Source organism: Pleurodeles waltl, chromosome 11, assembly GCF_031143425.1.
Source record: "Pleurodeles waltl isolate 20211129_DDA chromosome 11, aPleWal1.hap1.20221129, whole genome shotgun sequence".
In the NCBI taxonomy this organism is placed as follows: domain Eukaryota; kingdom Metazoa; phylum Chordata; class Amphibia; order Caudata; family Salamandridae; genus Pleurodeles; species Pleurodeles waltl.
Genome location: NC_090450.1, coordinates 9,965,579 through 9,990,184, shown reverse-complemented (window position 1 = coordinate 9,990,184; position 24,606 = coordinate 9,965,579). Strand labels below are relative to the sequence as shown.

Here is a 24,606-nt window from a genome sequence, read left to right as displayed (position 1 = left end):
GGGGAGAACAGGCTGCCAAATGGTCGCTGACAAAAAGAAACACTATATTATATGGACGATTTAAGGTACCTGTGTTCATCTTGTCGAAGTCCAGTGCTGATCCAGAACTCCTGTCACAACAAAGGAAATACAATGTAGCAGTTAGTGGTAAGTATTGACTCACACCTAGAACATGTTCATTTCAATTATTATTACCCAAGTGAAACGGGCACTGGTTCTGTCAACCCCAGAAGGTTAACGAGCTGAGTTGGCCCGGCCGGAGAATGAACCTGCAAATCACACACTCGGATGCTCGCAAGTGGATTAGGGGTTGAATGGACCTGCCCTGATTGTGAGCTAAAGAGTTCACTAACCTGCTTGGGCTTTTCACTGAAACATGAAACAAATAGTGAAACTCCCCACAAACAAATCTTAGGTGTTCACTGACCTCAGAATGAACTTGCCACTTTTATAGTTCCAGAAATCTTGAAACTTTTCAGTCCCAGCCTGGAAAGGTTTTTACTCCTGCTTTTCACAGGCGTAAAATCACTGACTATTAACTGAACAGGAATGAGTCAAAAGTGAGCTTGTGAATATCCACAAACTCTGATGTTCGGTGGCCTCCCCAGTCTGGAACACCCGCTCCCTGGTAAAGGTTTTGCACCAAAATAAGTTTACATCGTTGTGACGTCATACTAGACAAGTGGTAGATCCATGCTTGTAAGTTAAACCTGCAAGCTCATTTGGTGACGAGAGTTCGGTCTGAGGTGACCGTGCTACTGCTAAACCAATCAAACTCAGGTTCATTTTACATTTGTAATCAGAATTTCCATATTAACTTGTTAAAAAGCATAAACTTCAACACAACGACATTTGTTATTGGGAAGAAACTAAGCAAAAGCGAACCTGAAGCCATGTGGATATGGCTGACTGACTCAAAAAGGAATCCGACTCAAATGTGTGTAACTAGGTTCTGAAGCATCTTGCATGTGGGATCATTTTCTATCCCTTAGGGAAAGTCACCATTTTGAGTGGGCGCCAGACTTTTGTTTTAAATGAAGCTACAGATGTTGAAGCCATCGCTGCTGCCGGGTAATCCTTCCATATCTCCACTACTCTTTCTAAAATAGATATTTGCTATTCTGGTTCCTAAGGAGTACTGTCCAATCAGCCATCACAGCTCTTCCTTTGTGATCATTCCCTGAAAGTGTTTGAATACCTGGTTCACATGTGAAGTCCCTCCTGTCTCCTCAGACCATCCCCAAAGCATCCAGAGGTGACCTGTGGTCCTCTAAGTAATGCTGAGTTCTGCGGAGGCCATTTCAGTGCACGAGGCCTCTAATGAAAGACACTACAGAACACATAGGTGTTTACATCCTACTGAAATAACATACAGGTTCCTACATTCTAGCTTTGTATGGACCGTGGAGCTCTTAGCACGGAAAGTCCCCCCCAACATATTACTAGTTACATTTAAATCACATTTCATGTTATAGATTACAAACTATACTAAAGGAGGTCATATGAGGTTTGGTGTGCGGCCAGGCCCTGGGTACCAACAGGTTCCCAGTGAAGCCTTAAAAAGCCTTTGCCAATATTTTGGTGTCCAAATTGGCGCTCCTGCATGAGAAGGCGATCGCTGAAGGGACGTTACCACAGACCCTTCCTGGGGCCTGAGTATGAGTTACTCATTACAACCTGATCAGTACGTAAACCCCTGTTTACGCACAGGTTTGAGTTATAAGTCAAAACGAAGTTAACACTTCAGATAATTATCAGATGCGTTAAATACCTCAACCTTTGTTACATTTCAGCAGGTCAAGCTCGCCGAAAAGTAACAGGGGAAATGTGTCCGGTGTTTAACGTACCGTGTGGATTTCGGTGCATTAAATATCAAAATCTGCATGTTATTCCCCAATAAATCGTAATAGGCGCTATTTACGGCACTGGGCAAATAAGGTACCCTGTGTTATCGTTATCAGGTGCGCTATATAGCGCCTATACTTGTAATCAGCCCGTAATCTAAATACTCAAGCCTGGGCGCGTTCCCATTGGCCCAGCTTCATATAGGGTGACAGCTCATCTTAAATTCTGACTACAAAGTTTTTAGTAAAATTCTAATGGGCGGTATTTTCCGCGTGCTTCACCATCTAATCCACTTGGATCAGAAAGGCTTCATTTCTGGAAGGAATACATCCCGGAACCCTTCAATATGTTTTGCTCATGGTGGGGTTCGCACTTGTCGAGACTGTTGAGCCATTCAGGAGCTCTTTTCATGTTCTTTCAGACTGTCCAGGCTTATATCTCGCTGCTTGTACGCACCGTGGACCGATTGCTCATTTGCCTTAGACACGAGGATCTCATGTGGGGCGTCCCCTTGATGACCAGGCACATATTGTGTCACTGGACGCTTATGACTCCCTACTTCATACCCAAGACTCTCAAGGGGACCGAACTAACCCAGGCCAGACTCTCCAAGAGCTTGGTGGCGTTTCTGGGCTGAACGTCAGCTGGGAAAAGTCTTGCTTACTCCCGCTATGCCTCAACATCGCCCAATTGCCTAAACCTAAGACAGGGTCCTGCCAAGGCAAAACATTCTTCTTAATGCTACCTGGCTATCAAAATGTACCCGCCGACAAAGACATTCGTGATGGGAGCCGGGCCAAAACAATGTCTGCCCTCGGAGCACGTGTGCTTTTTGAAAAGTACTCCCTCTTTCAGTTACGGGATGCGTCCACCTTTCAAAAACTGTAACGCTGCCTGGACTCCTCTACGTCCCCCAGCACTCCAGTTTTTCTTGCTACAAAAGTCTTCTGAGAAATGGAGGCACCGTTCATGGTCTTACTTGAGGTAATGTCTGGTGCAAGTTGGCTTAGCCTAAGGTACATCTCCCTGCATAGCTGTGGGGCCCTCATATTGAACAATATTACCTAGCAGCACAGCTCCAGTGTCTTTTTCCCTCCTTGTCTGGTTTTTCGCTCCAGGAGACTTCTCCAACAATCGGCCTCTATATCTTGAGGAAGTCCATAGACTTCTCCTTCCAGATGCCAGACTCGGAAGGGGTTACCCTCATCTGCTGTACACAGCACTCTTACCCCCGAGGCTTATTCATCACTAAAAACAATACACCCCCTAGGTCCCAGGTTCCCTCCACCTGGCCTTCCCAAGCATTGTGGACGGCTCACTGTTAGTGACCTCTGACACTGGGAAGAAGCATGCATCACAACCTTGGGATTTCCGTTTGAAGACAGCCCCCTAATGTCCTTCACCTCTAAGGTGGACCCATCTGACATCAATAGAATCCAGTTCCTGAAGTACGGAGCCCAGACCCAGAATCTATGGACTGCATTGTCATTACTGATGGAGAACCTGAGACACACTCATGAGTCAAACCCTCTTTGTGACTGGAGATGGCAGAAGTCCCACTATGTGGTCATATAATGCTCTCCAGCATCACAGACATTTATTGTTGGAGTCTCTCTGAGACACCTGGGAGACTACAATAGGGAAAGTACTTAATGAGAAGGAGCTGGATGGAATACCTGTGTATCCACACCGCCTCACACAATGCTTAATTCAAACTCAATCAATCTAACATCTTACATAGGGCTTTTCTATGCGCAGCCGAAATCAACAAAATCTTCCCCAATGCCAAAGCCTCCTGTGCACGCTGTACAGCTGTCTTAGATGATTTTAACCATGGGTGCTGGAAATGGCCATCGCTGGTGACTTACAGGTTTCTGAAGTCCTAAATAGAATGACAAATGTTACTGGGTTAGTGAACTTAGGGCATGATTTAGATCTTGGAGAGTGAGTTACTCCATCTCCAAGGTGACAGATATCCCGTTCGCTGAAATATAAATCCCATTTGAGATATATTTCACAAAGGTGACAGATATTCAGTCCGCCGAAATATAAATCCCATAGGATTTATTGGTATTTATATTTTGGCAGATGAGTAACTTGTCCGCCAAGATCTAAATCATGCCCTCACACTCGTATGAAGCGAGTGCCCTGGGATTATATATGACAATTATGGACGTCAGCGACCCATCCACGTGTAAGACATGGAGCCAAGCCACCATAACATGCCCGAGGCCAAAAGTAGGGTCCACCCTAGAGAGGAGGCCAGAGGATAAGGAAACACCCAATCCATAGGGACTGGGATGACTTGATATCAAACCTCAAAGACACCACAAATGTGAGACGCTGCCACCTTTGATCCGCCAGCACTGACCCACTCGTCCTGACCCAGTATCTCATCTATAGGCTTTATATCTTCAACTCTTCGTCCCTCTCTATGGCAGCAGCATCCCTCAAACTGTCCATTCTCCGCCCGCCTCCAGGTTGTGATAGCTAGCATCGTGACGGCCAGACACACTTTACATCCGCCAGCTGCCCTGGTTAAATTCGTTACATTCTGCATTGCAGACTGTAAAGGCAGCGCTGCAGAGTCATTCCATCCTCGACCATTTACGTCTAGAAAGAGTCCCTCGGGGATGGGTATCACTGATGCTTAGACCTGGATAACTGCTTCAGGGCTATGTATACTGGTCCACAGGTGCACGCAGGGCAGTTCTTACCTCAGCACTTTCAATGAATATGAACACGCCAAGGAAGATGGTTTTTAAAAAAAGAATGAATATTACTCATAAACTCACAGACGATAATGTCTCACCGCGTACGCAGTGTAAAATGGTTTGGGTTTGTATCGTGCCCCAAAAGAGAACAGAACCTTCTGTTTTTTGTGTCTATCCTACTTTCTGCTGCTCTACGATTGACTATTGTAAACAAACATGTAGGGACTCTCATTGGGCCATGTCCCTAATTAATGGCCTCATTTAGACTTTAGCCGATTGGGTTACTCTGTGGACGGACATCCTGTCCTCTGCATTACACGTCCATTATATCCGAAGGGAATCGTAATACGGCGGACGGGATATCTGTCATGTTTGTGATGGAGAAACCCCCTCTGCCAAGCTCTAACCCAGGCCCTGAGCGTGTTTACGTTTTGTTGTAGGGTATCTGAGTACGGAAGCGTCATTAACTTCTAAGTAAGCCCTGATTGACTCATGAAGGGCTGGAGCAGCCGAACAATGTCCAAATAGGAACTCCAGGCATCTCGTGAGAGTGCAATTGTACTCATGATCCTCGGACACCAGTGGGAAAGGAGTTACTTACCAGAGTTTTGCTTAGTGGACGAAAAGGCCTTACATGGAGTTCAAGACATTTTTTTTTCTCCGACGAGAAGGCTTCGCTCACCAAAGCCGGACACATGCCTGAGCGGGAATTGGTCTGAGATGGACAGAGGGACACTGATAGGACTAGACTGTGGGATCAGGTCACCTTACCGGCTCTACATAGTCGAACCCCAGGCCTGCGGCCGCCATCTGTATGACTTCAGATTCCAGTTCATGGCGCTTCACAAATTCTACTGCCTCCTGCAGGGAGAAAAGGGTGTATGTCATTCTCCGAATAACATGGGCGTTTCTCAGTTACAAAACATGAAGATATTTTTTGCATTAATGTACATGTTTTCAGTTCAGCAGGACTCTCTGCGAAAGGGATGAGCAGAATCCTTACCCTTTGCACTTTTGTGAGGGACGCAGTTAGAGGGCGCGTGGGCGGATCTGAGGGAGTGTGGGTGGGTGTTATGGAGCGTGGTTGAGGAACTTCAGCAAATGTGAGTCAGTGCGGTTGAGTGGGTGGGTTGGGTGGACTGAGTGACGAGTGAGTGTGAGCGAGTAGAGGGAGCAGTGTGGTGTCAAGAATTGTCGGTGAGGGTGAAAGACTGTGAGAGACTTTGGGGATCAAAAGCCAGTAGATTAACTGAGTAAGCAGTTTGGGTCTGCCGAGTGAGTGAGTGATTGTATTTTTACAGCTCACTATGCAAAAGTGCTACTCTCTTGGCGCTAGCTGACCACATAAAGGAAGTGTGCAAACTCAGACTACAAAACGTATCTTTTAAAACAATAGTCTCCAAAGCACAAACATGCAAAGGCTTGACTTTATACAATTATATTCATAACAATATCGATTTCCATCTCTACCCACTATCAAGTACCCGTCCTAAATATGTAAGGACTGCAATTAGAACAGTATATCGCCCCAGTCATAAAAATACCTGGTATGTGAGTTTCGCAGCATTTAGGAAATAAATGCGGGTTGACATTTTTTTCAGGAAGATATTTATGTAAGACATTTTTATTCTATACTCGGAGATCTGTTTCCAAAAGTTACTTTCTCGGTCCATGTTCTCATATGGAATCTACGTGGAGATAGAACTAAACCGAGACGGTGCAGTTTGCGGGTGGATTCCATACTGGGAAGGTCTTGGTCTTGGTACAAGACTGGTTGCCAGAAGACCTGTGTGTAACTCCTGAGGACCGTTCTATGAATGGAGACATGTTCTTGTGACAACACACCAGGTGAGCAAAGCCATACACAGAAGTGGAGTAGAGAGGTCCTCCCCGAAGGGATGGCTCGCATAGACTCCACAGCTGCAATACGAGAACTGCTGTATATTGGACAGAAGTACATGGTGTGGTCCCAGGTGCCCACACACTAATCTTTCTGATTGTTAACTAGCAAACCAAACAAAGGAAGAAGGGAATGTAATCTATCACAACACAAATCTGTCAGAAAGAGCAAGCGATAGAATCCCAGCAAAATTGAAAGAGGTAAAAGGGATGTGTAAGTGGGCACAGGACACACTAGTGAGGGTGTTGGTTGGTCCACCTCTTCAGCCAGAGGCAGCTGGTGAGTTGAGACTGTGATGAAGCCTACAGCCCTAAGACAAGATGGCTGCTTGGACAAGGAACGGTAATACAATGCTGAACTTGTGAGAGTAGAATTTGCAAGGGGCTTCGAAGCCACCTGAGAGCTTCTTTGCAACCAAACACCACTTGATGAAAGGACTCCATCTCACAGAAGTTACTTACATTCTTCCTCCTGGTAAACTTGAAGAGTTGTGTGCACGTACTTCCGCCTTGGACTATGCTCAGCCTGAAACCCCAGGAGACAAGAATCCTCAGAGGTTTCCCAAAATGCATATTTTAGGTCAGAATAGTAAGAGCCTTTCTGGGACTTACAAGCTCCTGGTTTAGTGTCACTCACTCATGCATGTTTTAGAATAGTCAAATGGACGCATCATGGATTCACCCCTGGTGTCCTCATGGGCCCCTTACGTTAACATTGGAACAGCTGGTGAATACTTTTCTTGGTATGTTCTCACCTTTCTTGCTTGGACATCTTCTGGATTCATGGACTCTGGTAGTAAGCTTTCATAGTAGGCAACATTCTCGGCCACGTCTTTGTCTTCATGGTGGAACAAGAGGTAGGACCGGGCGCACTCCAGAGCCTTCACGTAGTCACCAACTAAGAGAATCACAACACAGGGAGAGAGTGAGGAGCATGGAAACAACATTTTTACACTAAATAGTTGAAAAAGAGTGAGGTCTGACCTCTCCTTGGAGAACCGTGCCACCAACCTCTTAGTACATAGGCCATGGAGGAGCCTCACCTCTGTAATAGGCAAACTGGAGGAAGTCGTAATGCAGCGGCAGGAAGTTCTCAATGGGGGACAAACGCCCGGGCCGGGTGGCCAGCTCCCGCACACACTCATGTTCGCAAACAAGGACCTGGATAAAGTGATCTGAAGGGAACCAAGAGAAGGAAGAAGGTTACATTTAAGCAACTCACCAACAATCTCATATAAATCTACTGTAATGGTTACATTTAGGCAACTCACCAACAATCTCATAGAAATCTGCTGTAATGGTAACATTTAGGCAACTCACCAACAATCTCTATGAAATCTGCTGTAATGGTTACATTTAGGCAACTCACCAACAATCACTATGAAATCTACTGTAATGGTTACATTTGGGCAACTCACCAACAATCTCATAGAAATCTGCTGTAATGGTTACATTTAGGCAACTCACCAACAATCTCATAGAAATCTGCTGTAATGGTAACATTTAGGCAACTCACCAACAATCTCATAGAAATCTACTGTAATGGTTACATTTAGGCAACTCACCAACAATCTCATAGAAATCTGCTGTAATGGTTACGTTTAGGCAACTCACCAACAATCACTATGAAATCTGCTGTAATGGTTACATTTAGGCAACTCACCAACAATCTCATAGAAATCTGCTGTAATGGTTACATTTAGGCAACTCACCAACAATCTCATAGAAATCTACTGTAATGGTTACATTTAGGCAACTCACCAACAATCTCATAGAAATCTACTGTAATGGTTACATTTAGGCAACTCACCAACAATCACTATGAAATCTGCTGTAATGGTTACATTTAGGTAACTCACCAACAATCTCATAGAAATCTGCTGTAATGGTTACATTTAGGCAACTCACCAACAATCACTATGAAATCTGCTGTAATGGTTACATTTAGGCAACTCACCAACAATCTCATAGAAATCTGCTGTAATGGTTACATTTAGGCAACTCACCAACAATCTCATAGAAATCTACTGTAATGGTTACATTTAGGCAACTCACCAACAATCACTATGAAATCTGCTGTAATGGTTACATTTAGGCAACTCACCAACAATCTCTATCAAATCTGCTGTAATGGTAACATTTAGGCAACTCACCAACAATCACTATGAAATCTGCTGTAATGGTTACATTTAGGTAACTCACCAACAATCTCATAGAAATCTGCTGTAATGGTTACATTTAGGCAACTCACCAACAATCACTATGAAATCTGCTGTAATGGTTACATTTAGGCAACTCACCAACAATCTCATAGAAATCTGCTGTAATGGTTACATTTAGGCAACTCACCAACAATCTCATAGAAATCTACTGTAATGGTTACATTTAGGCAACTCACCAACAATCACTATGAAATCTGCTGTAATGGTTACATTTAGGCAACTCACCAACAATCTCATAGAAATCTGCTGTAATGGTTACATTTAGGCAACTCACCAACAATCTCATAGAAATCTGCTGTAATGGTTACGTTTAGGCAACTCACCAACAATCTCTATCAAATCTGCTGTAATGGTAACATTTAGGCAACTCACCAACAATCACTATGAAATCTGCTGTAATGGTTACATTTAGGCAACTCACCAACAATCTCATAGAAATCTGCTGTAATGGTTACATTTAGGCAACTCACCAACAATCTCTATGTAATCTGCTGTAATGGTTACATTTAGGCAACTCACCAACAATCTCATAGAAATCTGCTGTAATGGTTACGTTTAGGCAACTCACCAACAATCACTATGAAATCTACTGTAATGGTTACGTTTAGGCAACTCATCAACAATCTCATAGAAATCTGCTGTCGTGAAAACTATTTTGAAATGCAGCACTGTTATCAATCACGTTTTACATTTCTAAAAGACATTAGATTTGTTAACAGTGGACCACAAAAAGGAATATGGTTGTTACTCTGCATAACACTAGCCCTGCTGGCCCTCTTCAATTTACAACACTTAATACAGCAGTTAGGAAATCTCTTAAGAAGCTCTGTGATTCATGGCCTGGGGCAGGAATATGCCAAAAAGATTGAAAGGACAGTAAGTTAGCGGGATACAGAAAAGAAGGATCAAACCTCAGGCAGCAAAATATGGATCATAACAGTCACTGACTTCAATCGCCATGTGTCAACTTGCACTGAAGAGACACTGCTTGAAATGGATCTAAGGGATTTGTTAAAGAAAACTGCTTAGAAAGCAGGCAGGTGGAAAAATATAAAAACTGAACATTACAGACAGGAGTGAACAATGAAAATGCCTTCTTTCTACAGGCAGTTCAACTAGACACTGTATTTAGGCCTCAAAAGGGATGCCTTCTCCAAACATTGGTGGATGCCCGGCGTTTGCCCTGGACGCAAACAGATCTACTACAAACAACACGCGTGGCATGCGCACCTGTTGAAGTATTGCAGAAGGACACATTATAAATATGCTTCACATGAGATAGGAGTAAAACATGTTGTAATTTAAGGTCTGTCCACAGTAAATGAAGAAAAATAAGCATTGGCAAATCCAATAGGTCTGGTCATGGGAAGCAGGAGGGAGGTCATTACACTTAAACATGGGTGCCATAAACTTCAAAAAAAGTTTCTATTAAACACATTTACTGATGTGGCCTTTTCACTGGTGATTTTTTTTTTTTTTAAATAACGCGTTTCGATTGTGCCACGTACTCTGTTATTATTACATTTGAAGAAGACAGGAATAAATCACCACCTAACGAAACACTCAAATTACCGGTAGCTAATATTTGAACAATGTCACTTAAACACTTTGCAACAGCACAACTCAAGAGGAGAAAGAAAATAAATAACAATCTATCTGGGCACCCAATGTGCAGCCACCTATCTGGGCACCCAAAGTGCAGCCACAATAAATTGCAGTATATCACCGTAAAGTAAAAAGTAAATGCAACGAAACACACTGTGAACCAGATTTGCCACTGAAGAGAGTCGAGAACTATTTTTAGGTGGATGTGAACAGTGTGCACGGGCTTTTCAGTCAAAGTGAAGGGAGCCAATGGGTGAAGAGGGCTGGGCCCCACGCTGTATGCTGTAGTGGGTGGAGGCAGAAATGAATAACTGTATATTATGTATGAGTTTCTCACATAAAAACAATAGTCTGAAGTCAGTTTGAGTCTGGGCTCCAAGGCCAGGCATAAAAAAGAAAAATAGTTATAATAATGTTAATGGCAAAAAAAAGAATACACATTTTTGCCCTCAGCTCAGGGCGTTATTGTCATTGTCATTGGAACAACTACTGGTCTCACCTGAAATCCTGAGCAGGAACTGAGGGGAAACAGCAGGTAACAGCTGGTAATGCCCAGCAGCAAGTGCAATCAGTCAAGCATCTCCTATTCCCCTAAGGTCACCCAGGACAGACAGACACATGGCCAGACCTCTGCCCGCTCCCGATCTGCTTGAGACCCTCAGTGAACCTAGGGGCACATTTATGAGCCCCTTGTGCTGCTTTGCGTCACTGTTTGTGATGCAACGATGGCGCACAACATCTCTGTGAGGCCACACAAAGCCGCTTCGAGTGGCTTTTCATGGCCTCATAGTTATGGAGTAAGACAAAGTGGCGGAAGTCACTGCGTTGCCTTTCACTGCGTAAGGGAGGTGTGCCATGCGTGTTGCCGTGGGTTTTCCCTTGCAACCTTCATGGATTCTGACGCACCCCCATATTTACAAGGACTTGGGGGTGCGCCAAAAACATACGCCTCTTCAGGGGAAGCGCAACAGTGAGAAATATCTTTATTTCTACTAGTTTTTTCATCTATGTGTGCTGCATTCTGCAGCACACTAGGAGGAAAAAGCCACCCAAGATTATTATTTGTATGCAGGAAGGTGAACTCACAAAAACAAAGCTACATGCAACACAGGCACCCTTGCACCATGGTGCATTGGGTGCCTGCATTGGCGATGGGCAGCCTATGGTGCACCAGACCTAAGGAAACGGGCAGGAGTGCGCCGTGTTCTATAGATTCAGTACGTTCCTGCCCTTTTCTTTGGATGCAGGGCAGTGAGGTGACGTGCTGCGCTGCCCTGCGCCAAAAGCCTGTAAATATGGGCCTTAGAGTCTAAGCAAACATATGAGGCGCACCTACGAAGCGCCTTGAGACCCTGGTGCGGGTGGTGTGTGCTGCAGGGAGACTGTTTGTTGGTCACTTAGTGAGTAGATGGATCTATTGGTGTAAAAAGATCGTCAGCTTTGTAGACTTGACGCCTGAATGATCTTTTCACATATGTGCTCCATATGTCTCACGAGGCCTGCACGTGTATGTGTTCTACAGGAGCAAGAGCAGAACACGAGGTCCGAGGCAGAATCTGCCTACGGCGACCACTTGTAATAGGAAAGCAGTAAAACCTCAACTCACACATAAAGTGGATTCTCAGGAATGTGCTACTCGGATGATCTATGCACTACTCATAGGCAGACACCACCTGGAGCAAGAGCAGAACACGAGGTCCGAGGCAGAAATTGCCTACGGCGACCACTTGTAATAGGAAAGCAGTAACGCACCAATTCAAACCTTACAAGCAGATCCTCAGGAATGTGCTACTCCGAGGGTCCATGCACTACTCATAGGCAAACACCACCAGGAGCAGGAGCAGAGCACGAGATCCGAGGCAGAATCTGCCTACGGCGACTACTTGTAATAGGAAAGCAGTAAAGCGCCAACTCAAACCTTACAAAGCGGAGGATCTAGGCTGACAGCACCAGGAGCAAGAGCAGAACACGAGGTCCGAGGCAGAATCTGTCGATGGCGATCACCTGTAATAGGCTAGCTTGACCCCGCGCCCTTGGGTCCCTTTCTGGTGAGTTATGCTCCTAAAAGGATGACTCTGCCAGGGCGACCACTCTGACGTCACCGGCGCTCAGCTGTCAATCTCCCTTCCTTTGATGTGGCCTGATGCACACATTCCTGGAGGACAGGGGACCCCATCGCTCAGCACCCTGCACATCCCAGGGAGTCTGGCCGGACGTGCCACCCCCCTGCCCCCCGAAGCACTGCCCAGATGGCCCTAAAGCTCTCGTACAGGTTTGCTCGACCGAAAGAAAACAGCACTAAGCCAGGTATTTCTTTTCTGCTGCATTCCGAAGTCGATGTATTCTTTTCAAGCTGTTGAAAGATTTTTGCCGGCACAGTGCACTCTCCCGGTGCTTGTGCGGGCCCGGGACCTGCAGATGTGAGCCTTGCAGCGATGAATAAACTATTACATGTGAAGGTAGCTGGCTGGGTGAGTCTCGCCTCCTGAAACAGATGTGCAGGACCTGCAGGTAGATGGTCCCAACGCACGGCAGGGCTGGCTCAGCCTATCATCTTTCCACATTAAATAAATTCCCCAAAAGTAAACTGGACTCCGCCTGCTACTTAAGGCACAAAAAGCAATTTATTTTTAAAAGTGCATTTCGATGAAGAGTGAAATTGAAATGTTGTTTAGTTAGACCTCAGCCTGTTAAACAATAATACAATGCACGTTTTCGAATTTCTCCATATTAATGCGATTATACAAGAGTAAGCAAAACACAAAACATATTAACTGGAACATCTAATAAAATATATTACTACTAAAATACTACATTCTCTACAGATTTAAAACCACGACCCAGAGTACACAGAAACAACTAAAAGGTCACATCTCTTAATATTTTTTTGCCAATGCATGAAATCAGATACAATATTTTATAAAGACTGGTTTTAAAATGAGGTGCCTTAAGTTCAATCAAGTGAAAGATGAGTTATCGCGGATTTCCCTCATATTCCGCCAACAGTAGCCTTTATTTTGTACTAGCTCATTCCCTACTGTAGAAACTGAGGGGAATGGATGTAATCTCACCCGAAACTCTAAAATGTCCTGCTCCAATGAGGCCCTTTGAAATATGGGGAACACGCCGTCTCCGTCGCAGAGGGCCCTGTCGGCGCCACGGACCGCCTTAGGTGGGATCTTGTAAGAAGGTGGGCTGTGTATGGACACACCCACCCAAATGCACAAGACCCGACGTTACTCAGCTCAGTGGCCTCGGAGGAAGGTGGTCTTTGGACAGACATCCTGAACCCTGGCCGCAGAGTCTTGTAGTCTTGTTTAGAGATGAATCTGAATGGGAAGGCTTCGGATATCTGTAGGACTATCTCCAACCTATAGCAGAATGCACAGGTGGGATTTCCTCTATGCTGGGTATTGTTTGGTAGAGTGAGGTGACCAGTGGCTAGTTTGTAAATAAAAAGGTGCCGGTGCCCAAAGCCCTCCCTTTAAACATGCGGATGCTGCAATTAAATGTGTGAACACTGAATAGTGAGGCAGCGTAAGCCTGAAGCCATCTCGGGCCTCTTCAAAACATTTAGAGCCACTCCCTGTCCCTTTAGCTCACTCTTGGAGCTTTCTGCTTTCTCCAATTCTGACGCTTTTTCGTTTTTCTCTTCCTCCGTCTTTCCTGTATGTGTCTTTTGCTCGCAGTAAGTGCTTTGGGCAGAAAAATAAGTGCTGGCCCCCCAAAATTAGTGCCGGTGCAAACAACAGGCAGAAATGAGGCACTGGAGATGACTGAGGGATTCTCTTCCAGGTTTAGCCCTCACACCCTAAACACTGGTGGGTTTTCCATCGCTCCTGACCCTATGGGATCTACAATTCGCCAGACCGGATAGCATGTGATCGTTGTGACAGAGTAACTCATCCGTCAATATCTAAATCAAGCCCATAGTCTGCTGCGGTGGGGTCACCAGGTGTTCAGCACAAAGAGCAGGTGGGTTTCCAGTGGATTCTAGATGGTGGCACTTCTGGGGTAGGTGAAGGCAGTATTTTTCCTTTTTTCACGATGGACATCTGGAGGGCGAGCCTCCCTCAGTCAGGTCACTCAACATCCTTGCTAGGCAGGGGCATCGCCAGGTAGACAGATTCCTTGACAATGAACGACCGACAGAGGTGGAGTAACTTGACTTTCTTTGGTGGGTGGTTTGTTCGCTGGGCAGGTTCATCCTCTCAAAGATGAATTTCTTCACAATGAACGACCTACAAGGATGGAGGAAGTTGGTTTTCAATTGAATGGTACGTGGAGCGATCTCGTGGTCTACTCTGGAGTGTGTTGCAGGGGCGGCCCCTCCACGTGAGCGGAGGAGCGTCGCCCGCTAGAAAAATGCCCCAAACATGCCCCACAACTCAAAAATAAAATGGTAATGAAAGTTCTTTATTTCCATTTTATTTTTCAGCACCCTGTCCTGAAGGGTCAGGAAAGGATGGGGCAAGTGCTTTGTCAGTACCTGGGTTGGTGTTATTTTTGTCTTTTGTTAGAATGGGGTGTATGCGGTTGGTTGTCTGGAGTGTATGAATTTGTACCTGAGTTGGTGTTAGTTTTGCCTTTGTTCGAATTGGGGGGGGGTGCGGTTGGTTGCCTGGAGTGCATGAAGTCGTACCTGGGTTGGTGTTAGTTTTGTCTTTTGTTGGAATGGGGTGCATGCGGTTGGTTGCCTGGAGTGCATGAAGTCGTACCTGGGTTGGTGTTAGTTTTGTCTTTTGTTGGAATGGGGTGCATGCGGTTGGTTGCCTGGAGTGCATGAAGTCGTACCTGGGTTGGTGTTAGTTTTGCCTTTTGTTGGAATGGGATGTATGCGGTTGATTGTCTGGAGTGCATGAACTTGTACCTGGGTTGGTGTTAGTTTTGCTTTTGTTGGAATGGGGGGGTGTGCGGTTGGTTGCCTGGAGCGCATGAAGTGGTACCTGGGTTGGTGTTAGTTTTGCTTTTGTTGGAATGGGGTTGTTCGCAGTTGGTTGTCTGGAGTGCATGAATTTTTACCTGTGTTGGTGTTAGTTTCGTCTTTTGTTGGAATGGTAGTGTGTGCGGTTGGTTGCCTGGAGTGCATGAAGTGGTAACTGGGTTGGTGTCAGTTTTGCTTTTGTTGGAATGGGGGTGTGTGCGGTTGGTTGCCTGGAGTGCATGAAGTGGCACCTGGGTTGGTGGTAGTTTTGCTTTTGTTGGAATGGGGGGGGTGTGGTTGGTTGCCTGGAGTGCATGAAGTGGTACCTGGGTTGGTGTTAGTTTTGCTTTTGTTGGAATGGGAGTGTATGCGGTTGGTTGTCTGGAGTGCATCAAGTGGTAACTGGGTTGGTGTTAGTTTTGTCTTTTGCTGGAATGGGAGTGTATGCAGTTGTTTGTCTGGAGTGCATGAAGTTGTACCTGGGTTGGTGTTAGTTTTGTCTTTTGTTGGAATGGGGTGCATGCGGTTGGTTGCCTGGAGTGCATGAAGTCGTACCTGGGTTGGTGTTAGTTTTGCCTTTTGTTGGAATGGGATGTATGCGGTTGATTGTCTGGAGTGCATGAACTTGTACCTGGGTTGGTGTTAGTTTTGCTTTTGTTGGAATGGGGGTGTGTGCGGTTGGTTGCCTGGAGCGCATGAAGTGGTACCTGGGTTGGTGTTAGTTTTGCTTTTGTTGGAATGGGGTTGTTCGCAGTTGGTTGTCTGGAGTGCATGAATTTTTACCTGTGTTGGTGTTAGTTTCGTCTTTTGTTGGAATGGTAGTGTGTGCGGTTGGTTGCCTGGAGTGCATGAAGTGGTAACTGGGTTGGTGTCAGTTTTGCTTTTGTTGGAATGGGGGTGAGTGACGTTGGTTGCCTGGAGTGCATGAAGTGGCACCTGGGTTGGTGGTAGTTTTGCTTTTGTTGGAATGGGGGTGTGTGTGGCTGGTTGCCTGGAGTGCATGAAGTGGTACCTGGGTTGGTGGTAGTTTTGTCTTTTGTTGGAATGGGGTGTATGGGGTTGGTTGTCTGGAGTGCATGAAGTGGTACCTAGGTTGGTGTTAGTTTCGCTTTTGTTGGAATGGGGGTATATGTGGTTGGTTGTCTGGAGTGCATGAAGTTGTACCTGGGTTGGTATTAGTTTTGTCTTTTGTTGGAATGGGGGTGTATGCGGTTGGTTGTCTGGAGCGCATGAAGTTGTACCTGGGTTGGTGTTAGTTTTGTCTTTTGTTGGAATAGGGGTTTATGGGGTTGGTTGCCTGGAGTGCATGAAGTTGTATCTGGGTTGGTGTTAGTTTTGCTTTTGTTAGAATGGGGGTGTATGCGATTGGTTGTCTGGAGTGCATGAAGTCGTACCTGGGTTGATGTTAGTTTTGCCTTCGTTGGAATGGGAGTGTATGCGGTTTGTTGTTAGGAGTGCCTGAAGTGGTACCTGGGTTGATGTTAGTTTTGCTTTTGTTGGAATTGGGGTGTATGCGGACGGTTGTCTGGAGTGCATTAAGTGGTACCTGGGTTGGTGTTAGTTTTGTCTTTTGTTGGAATGGGGGTGTATGGGGTCGGTTGCCTGGAGTGCATGAAGTGGTACCTGGGTTGGTGTTAGTTTTGCTTTTGTTGGAATGGGGGTATATGCGGTTGGTTGTCTGGAGTGCATGAAGTTGTACCTGGGTTGGTATTAGTTTTGTCTTTTCTTGGAATGGGGGTGTAAGCGGTTGGTTGTCTGGAGCGCATGAATTTGTACCTGGGTTGGTGTTAGTTTTGTCTTTTGGTAGAATAGGGGTGTATGGGGTTGGTTGTCTGGACTGCCTGAAGTTGTACCTGGGTTGGTGTTAGTTTTGCTTTTGTTGGAATGGGGTTGTTCGCAGTGGGTTGCCTGGTGTGCAAGAGATGGACCTGGTGGACTCCTGATGCCAAGTGGCGGAGAGGAGGATGGCTGTGTGCTGTGGAGGCTAGGGAGGTTTTCAGCTGGTGGCATGGGCAGTGCCCAACTATGGACGCCTGGGGGGGTCTGGGCACCAGAGATATGTGGGTGTTACACAAACGTGCTGGTGGTCAGTAGGCACTAGTATGACGTACCCTTAACTTGCCACCCTAGACGTTGGACAACTCCATGTACTAACCAGTGTGGGGTCTGTACACTCATGTGTTGAGTGGCGCCCTTCTACCTTGGAGCGGGAAAGACCACGTGACCCAAGGGACCCATCCCATCAATGTGGTGAATTAGACCACATGACAACCGCACTGCTAATTCTGGTGACGCGCTATCCACGGCCCAGCGACATGCACCTATGTGATGGGATAATCGTTCCCCCATGTGATAGGTTCACCATGCTCCCATGTAAAAGGCTCAGCATGCCTCATGTGACAGGGTCACCATGCTCCCACGTGATAACACGCTTAGCATGTCTCATGTGACAGGGTCACCATTCACTCTTATGTGAAAAGCTCAATATGCAACAATGTGATAGGTTCACCTGCTCCCGTGTGATAGGTGCATCATGCTCCCATATGATAGGCTCAGCGTGCCTCATGTGATAGGTTCGCCATACTGCCATGTGACACGCTCAATATGCTGCCATTTGATAGGTTCACCGTGCTTCCATGTGGTAGGTCCAGCATGCCTCATGTGATAGATACATCATGCTGACATGTGACAAGCTCAACATGCTGCCATGTGATAGGTTCACCGTGCTGCCATGCAATAGGCTCAATATGCTATCATTTGAAAGGTACACGTGATGGGTTTGTTGTGCCCCCATGTGATGGGTTAATTGTGACTATGTGACAGGCCCATCATGTCTGCATGTGATGGGCTCATCGTGCCCCAATGTGATGGGTTCATCATGCCCCCATGTGACAGGTTCATTGTGGCTGCATGTGATATGCTCACCACACTCGCATGTGATGAGCTAATCGTGCCCCCATGTGATGGGCTCCCATGTGACAACTCATCATGCTTCTAGGTGATGGGCTCACCCTGCCCCCATGTGATGGGCTCACCGTGTCCCACGTGATGGGCTTATCGTGGTTCCATATGATGAGCTCACCGTGGTTCCACGTGATGAGCTCACCGTGCCCCATGTGATAGGCTCACCGTGCCCCGTGTGATGGGCTCACTGTGCCCCGTGTGATGGGCTCACTGTGCCCCGTGTGATGGGCTCACCCTGCCCCATGTGATAGGCAGACCATGCCACCATGTGATGGGCTCACCATACACCATGTGATGGGCTTATCGTGGTTCCATGTGATGAGCTCACCGTGCCCCATGTGATGGGCTCACCGTGCCCCATGTGATGGGCAGACCGTGCCACCATGTGATGGGCTCACAATACACCATGTGATGGGCTTATCATAGTTCCATGTGATGAGCTCACCGTGGTTCCACGTGATGAGCTCACCGTGCCCCATGTGATAGGCTCACCGTGCCTCATGTGATAGGCTCACCGTGCCCCATATGATAGGCTCACCGTGCCCCGTGTGATGGGCTCACTGTGCCCCGTGTGATGGGCTCACCGTGCCCCATGTGATAGGCAGACCATGCCACCATGTGATGGGCTCACCATACACCATGTGATGGGCTTATCGTGGTTCCATGTGATGAGCTCACCGTGCCCCATGTGATGGGCTCACCGTGCCCCATGTGATGGGCAGATCGTGCCACCATGTGATGGGCAGACCGTGCCACTATGTGATGGGCTCACCGTGGTTCCACGTGATGAGCTCACCGTGGTTCCACGTGATGAGCTCACCGTGCCCCATGTGATAGGCTCACCGTGCCCCATGTGATAGGCTCACCGTGCCCCATGTGATAGGCTCACCGTGCCCCTTGTGATGGGCTCACTGTGCCCCGTGTGATGGGCTCACTGTGCCCCATGTGATAGGCAGACCATGCTCCATACACCATGTGATGGGCTTATCGTGGTTCCATGTGATGAGCTCACCGTGCCCCATGTGATGGGCTCACCGTGCCCCATGTGATGGGCAGACCGTGCCACCATGTGATGGGCTCACCATACACCATGTGATGGGCTTATCGTAGTTCCATGTGATGAGCTCACCGTGCCCCATGTGATGGGCTCACTGTGCCCCATGTGATGGGCAGACCGTGCCACCATGTGATGGGCTCACCATACACCATGTGATGGGCTTATCGTAGTTCCATGTGATGAGCTCACTGTGCCCCATGTGATAGGCTCACCATGCCCACATGTGACGACTCACCATGTCTCAACGTGATGGGCTTACCCTGCCCCCATGTGATGGGCTCATCGTGGTTCCATGTGATGGGTTCACTGTGACCCATGTAATGAGCTAACCGTGCTTCCATGCGATGGGTTCACCATGCTCCCGTGGGATGGGCTCACGGTGCTACCGTGTGATGGGCTCACGTGTGATGGGCTCACCGTACTCCCATGTGATGGGCACACCGTGCCACCCATGTGATGGGCACACCGTGTCACCCATGTGATGGCTCACCGTGTCACCCATGTGATGGCTCACCGTGCCACCGTGTAATGGGCTCACCGTGCTCCCGTGTGATGGGCTCACCCTGCTCCCGTGTGGGTGCCACCGTGTGATGGGCTCACCGTGCTCCCGTGTGATGGGCTCACCGTGCCCCAGGGGGCAGTAAATCTCACAGGGAACTGCTAAGTGTGTAACATGACATGTACATGACGGATGGGCGCACACGCGGTGAGATCACTGCAAGGAATGTGCAAACAGCGCGGACTAACAAAGGCCGGCAGCTCCGGCGCTGCGGGCGGGACCGCGGTACTTTTCCATTGAAGTGCCTTTCACTGGAGCGAAAACCCGAGTCATAAAGTGGTGTTAACTTCTGGCGCGTGCGCTGTACAAATAAAATAAACACGGCCCGGGGGTGCTCCGTTCCCAAGGAGGGCCTTGTTCAGGGCAGAAAGAGAGCCAGGGACTCTGGGCGCCCCGAACCCATGGGGGCCCTGGAAAGAGGTGGGCAGCCGCTGAAGTCCCCACGTCTGGCTCGGCCCGAGGTCCACTGTGACACTGAGGCTAAGACCGAGCCGAGCCGTCATGTGGCTTGTCCACCGCCCCCTCTCGCGCCTCCAAACCGCTCTGAGTGCAGCAATGGAGGGCTGACCAGTGCCCGAGCTGTGCGAATTGGATGACCCCCATCATAGAATTGTAAGAAGCATGCAGTGCGGATGAGCCCCCCCCTCCCAATGTGGCACCCGTGCCCCCAACCCACAGCACCGCAAGCTTCTTCAACACTGGGAGGCCGTGACCGACATAGGAAGGACCCTCTCTGCTTCTCCTGTGCGACAGACGGCCTGCCCGGTGCTGCTGCACCCGTTGCACTTCTACTACAAGACGGGTCTTGTAACATCACAAGGCGCCAGGGTCCCTGGACATCGCTTGAAGGCTGTGGGCTCTCCGAAGAGGCAAAGTAACTAAGAAATGCAAGCTGCAGGGACAGGGAAAGAACAAAGACAGAAATAACTACAACAAATAAATACACGAACGACTGACCCTGCAACCTGGTCACCCATGGGCAGCTCTGGAGAACAAAGAAAACAGTGCGAAGGAGCAGAGGAAGAGGAGGAGGAGGAGAGAGAAGAGAAGACAGGCAGGGAGGGAAAGAGAGTGTGCGTGGGTGGAGTAGGGAAGGGAGAGTGTGAGAGAGATAGTGTGTGTGTGTGTGTGAGAGATTGTGTGTGTGTGTGAGAGAGAGAGAAAGTAAGTTGTGAGAGGGTGTGTGTGTTTGAGAGTGTGTGTGTGTGAGCAAGTGTGTGTGTGAGAAAGATAGTGTGAGAGAGTGTGTGTGTGTGTATGAGAGGGAGAGAGAGTGTGTATGAGAGGGAGAGAGTGTGTGTGGTGTGTGATAGTGTTTGTGAGTCTGAGTGTATGTCTGTGTGCGCGAGCGTGCACGGACTTGTGTAGCTGTGTGAGGCAGAAGACACATTAAGAGATGATTTATCAAATGGCATTTCGTGTGTGTTATGTTATTTACATGAGATATATGGGCATATTTATGAGGAACTTGCGCCATGCTTGCACCACGCAACATGGTGCATGCGTGGTGCAAACCACTAAGCCATATCGGTAAGGCCATGCAAAGCCACTTTGCGTGGCTTCAGAAATATGGAGTAACGCGAAGCAGCACAAATCGCTGCATTGCCTCACTCTGCACTAGGGAGGCATTCCATGGGCGTTGCATGGATGTTCCCACGCAGCTCCCATGCTTTTTGACGCATTCCCAGATTTACCAACCCCGGTAAACCTGGGAATGTGCCAAAAAGATACACCTCCCCAGGAGAGCCAAAACGAGGAAAAATATCTTTACTTCTCCTTCGTTCTTCCCTCTTTTTATGCGCGTTGCATTCGGCAGCACACACAGAAAGTGGGAAAAGCCTCTCAGGATTGGCTTTGTGCAGGAAGGTGTACTACATAAAAGTGATCCTGCATGCAACGCAGGCACCCTTGCACCGTGGTGCAGGGGTGCCTGCATTGGTGCGAGACAGCCAAAAGGGCACCCGGGTAGGGGAAAGCACAGAAAGGCGCCATACTGGATAAATACAGCACATTCCCGCCCTTTACCTGCGCGCAGGACAGCGGAGCAAGGTGGCCTGCTGCACTGCCCAGCGCCACAAAGCCCATAAATACGGTGCATTGTCTCTTCTGTGCTCAGTGCGGGAACAGAGTCATCCATTCCGAGAAGAGAGATTCACTTTTTGTCAATGTTCAGAAGGTCTTGAGAAGCTTCTACTGCATCACAGTACAGTTCTTCCTTGGGTGCTGCGGGTGAGTTATCGGATAGGAACAAAGCTACATCTGATGAAACTTTCTGCAGAGTAGAGAACAGGTTGTTCTCAAACAGCATTTTTTCTCGTATTGTTTAGTATAACCACATGAAATAACTGGTGCACCCCATGGCATACATGCCAACTTACAAATGAATTTCACCATGTAAAGAAGGGGCAGGGCCTTTGAGGGGGCATACTAGTGGCTACCTACCAGGCACCCTACCCCTCAGCAAGCCACCTCCCCCCCAAAAAAAATAAAAGGGTCTTTGAGGCTGTCGCCAATGTCATGGGGTGTTTACACACCGCGTAATGGGGGCTTGGGGGGAGCAATGGGCTTGCCCGGTCTCCCCCCGGGCTTATCGGGCTGACGTGGTATGAACCACGATCACGAACGGGGATTGGTTGGCTGGACAGGATGGGGCGGTGGCTTAGGCGGGAGGATAAAGAGCAAGGGCTCGGTGTGGGAGGCCTCTTTGGCCGTTGTCACACCCAGTGGGCGTTTTGTTTTTGTGAAAGTGTTCTAGGTAGGCGTTTATTTGCAAGAGAGGGGGTGTGTTTTGAGGAGTTATTGGGTGGAGTTAGGCTAATTTTAATAATTTTATTTGAATTTGTGACAATGGAGCCTAGTAAAGTGGTTATGGCGTTAAAAGTTTTACAAGACGAAGGAAGGGAGGATTTAATAAAAGAGGGTGTATTAGAGGAGGCTTGGGTGGGTTTGAGAAGACCGAAACGTCGTTCGGCAGAGGGTGTGTCAGCCGCAGTGGCTGCTTGTTCTCCCCATAAATCGGGAAAGAAGTTTTTACGAAAAAGTGTTGAGGGTCGGAAGGTCCGTCACTCACCTGATTTGGGGTCTGATACCAATACTTCCTTGCTGTCGGTTTCGGCGTCAAGGTCACGAGGGAGACGAGGGGGGTATTTGCCCCGGCGGAGAGGTTCGTCATTTGTGAGGAGAATTTCGTCAGGCGGCCGCAGCGCTCTGACTAGGCCTGCGGTAGCAAGTGCGGGCCGCATGGTGGCGCAGGGAAAAGGCGCTCAGGTGCAAGTGAGCGCGCGCTTACAAGCCCAATCGCCCGTAGAAAGTGGCGCTGAGCAAGATTCAAGGAAGGACGAGGAAAGGACGTTAGCTGGCTCTCGCAAGATGGCGGCGCCCAGAAAAAAGTTTCAATCGATGCCGGTCATAAGTGAAACAGTAGTGGGCAAGCCAGATGTGCCTGTAAATGCTGGTTCACAGTTAATTAATGAGGTGGTAGTCATTATTGACAGCGAAGAAGAATTGCAAGAAGCTGACAGAAGGATTATAGACCCGGTTTTGGGTGGTACGCGGGTTTCTCATGGCTCAATGAAAAACAGGTTGATACATTGGACCCCTAGATTGGTCAGTCCAATGATACATAAGGTTCAGTCATGGGAAATTAATAATCAGGATGCATTTCAATTAGGTGAGCAGGTGGAGCTAGTGGATGACAGTGGGGCAGTGTTTAAAGGTATAGTATGTAGTGAGGCTGGGATTTCGGGCATGCTGGATAAGGTTTATGTGGGTTTAGATAGTCGGCAACTTGTTAATGAGGGTACATCTGGGTGTGACACATCGCATGTTTTGGGCGAGCATGGGGTGCAGGCGATATATCGGCAATCTGGGCGGATTGTTGGTGATAAGAGCTTGCCGGTGAAGGTCCGGGCGCCTTCAAAACATCGGCCTGAAGGGAGGGTGCGATCAGGAGCGGTCCATCCGACTTCGAGGGATGCAGAAGTTTCAGTGGCGGCTCAGCCATCCACTAGCCAGAGCGCTGGTGATGATTGGGCTGGGTTGGATGAAGAATTACTCGATTACGAAGAAGTGGAGGTGCCTGTCATGTCGAAGAAGAGAGTAGTAGTGGCAGATGAAGAGCCGCTTGGGGTTCAGGGCGGCCATGTTCCAGTTCATCGTCAGGAGAGAACAGCGGGCAGCTTACCTAGAGGTGAGGAGGGAGGCGTTCATGGTGGTGGTGATATTTCGGGGAAGTTGAGTCGGGCTAATGTTTCTAATGTTGCAAGGGGCTCCAAGGAGCTGCAAAACAAGGTGGATGCTGCGATTCAAGTGAGTGCGGTCACTGAAACGGAAGGCAAGAAGGAAGTAAGTGGGGGTAACGTTGATAAGTCATTAGAAAAGGATGAAGCAGGTGTGGGTGGTAAGTCGGGTGCTATTTCTAGTGGGGACGTGACGGTGAGTGGTAATAAGTTAAAGAAGTTGCCTTACATGGGAGTGTCGATGCCTTTGGGGGCGCATCTCACTCAGCATTTGAAAGACAAGATCTGGAAAGGGGAGTTTATTGATGTTTTCAAATTATTGCATAGGGAGGTTCAGGCAAAAGAAGGGTCAAAAGAAGAAGAATGGGAGCTAGCTAGGAGACCTCGAGTTCCAAATACGATAGAGAATTGGACTTCGGCTTTTTTGATTTATGCAAGTGTTTATTGTGAAAAGCATCAAGATTCTTGTGTAGCGTTATTGAAATACATGGACGTGGTTCGGAGAGCTCAAATGGATTTTGGAGGTTTTGGTTGGTTCAGGTATGATGAAGAATTTAGAGCAAGGAAGGCAATGGATTC

At 47.8% G+C, this 24,606-nt stretch overlaps 1 protein-coding gene across 1 annotated transcript in view; it reads right to left on the bottom strand.

Annotated features, from left to right (window-relative positions):
• The window catches only part of P3H2 (prolyl 3-hydroxylase 2), a 325,207-nt gene that overhangs the window by 74,462 nt on the left and 226,139 nt on the right, over positions 1 to 24,606 (bottom strand). The window contains exons 4-7 of the mRNA XM_069212790.1: positions 7,502 to 7,633; positions 7,214 to 7,356; positions 5,331 to 5,420; positions 70 to 110 (exon numbers count right to left, since the gene is read on the bottom strand). Of these exons, the coding sequence (XP_069068891.1) occupies positions 70 to 110; positions 5,331 to 5,420; positions 7,214 to 7,356; positions 7,502 to 7,633 (406 nt within the window). The remainder of the gene's footprint in view (positions 1 to 69; positions 111 to 5,330; positions 5,421 to 7,213; positions 7,357 to 7,501; positions 7,634 to 24,606) is intronic.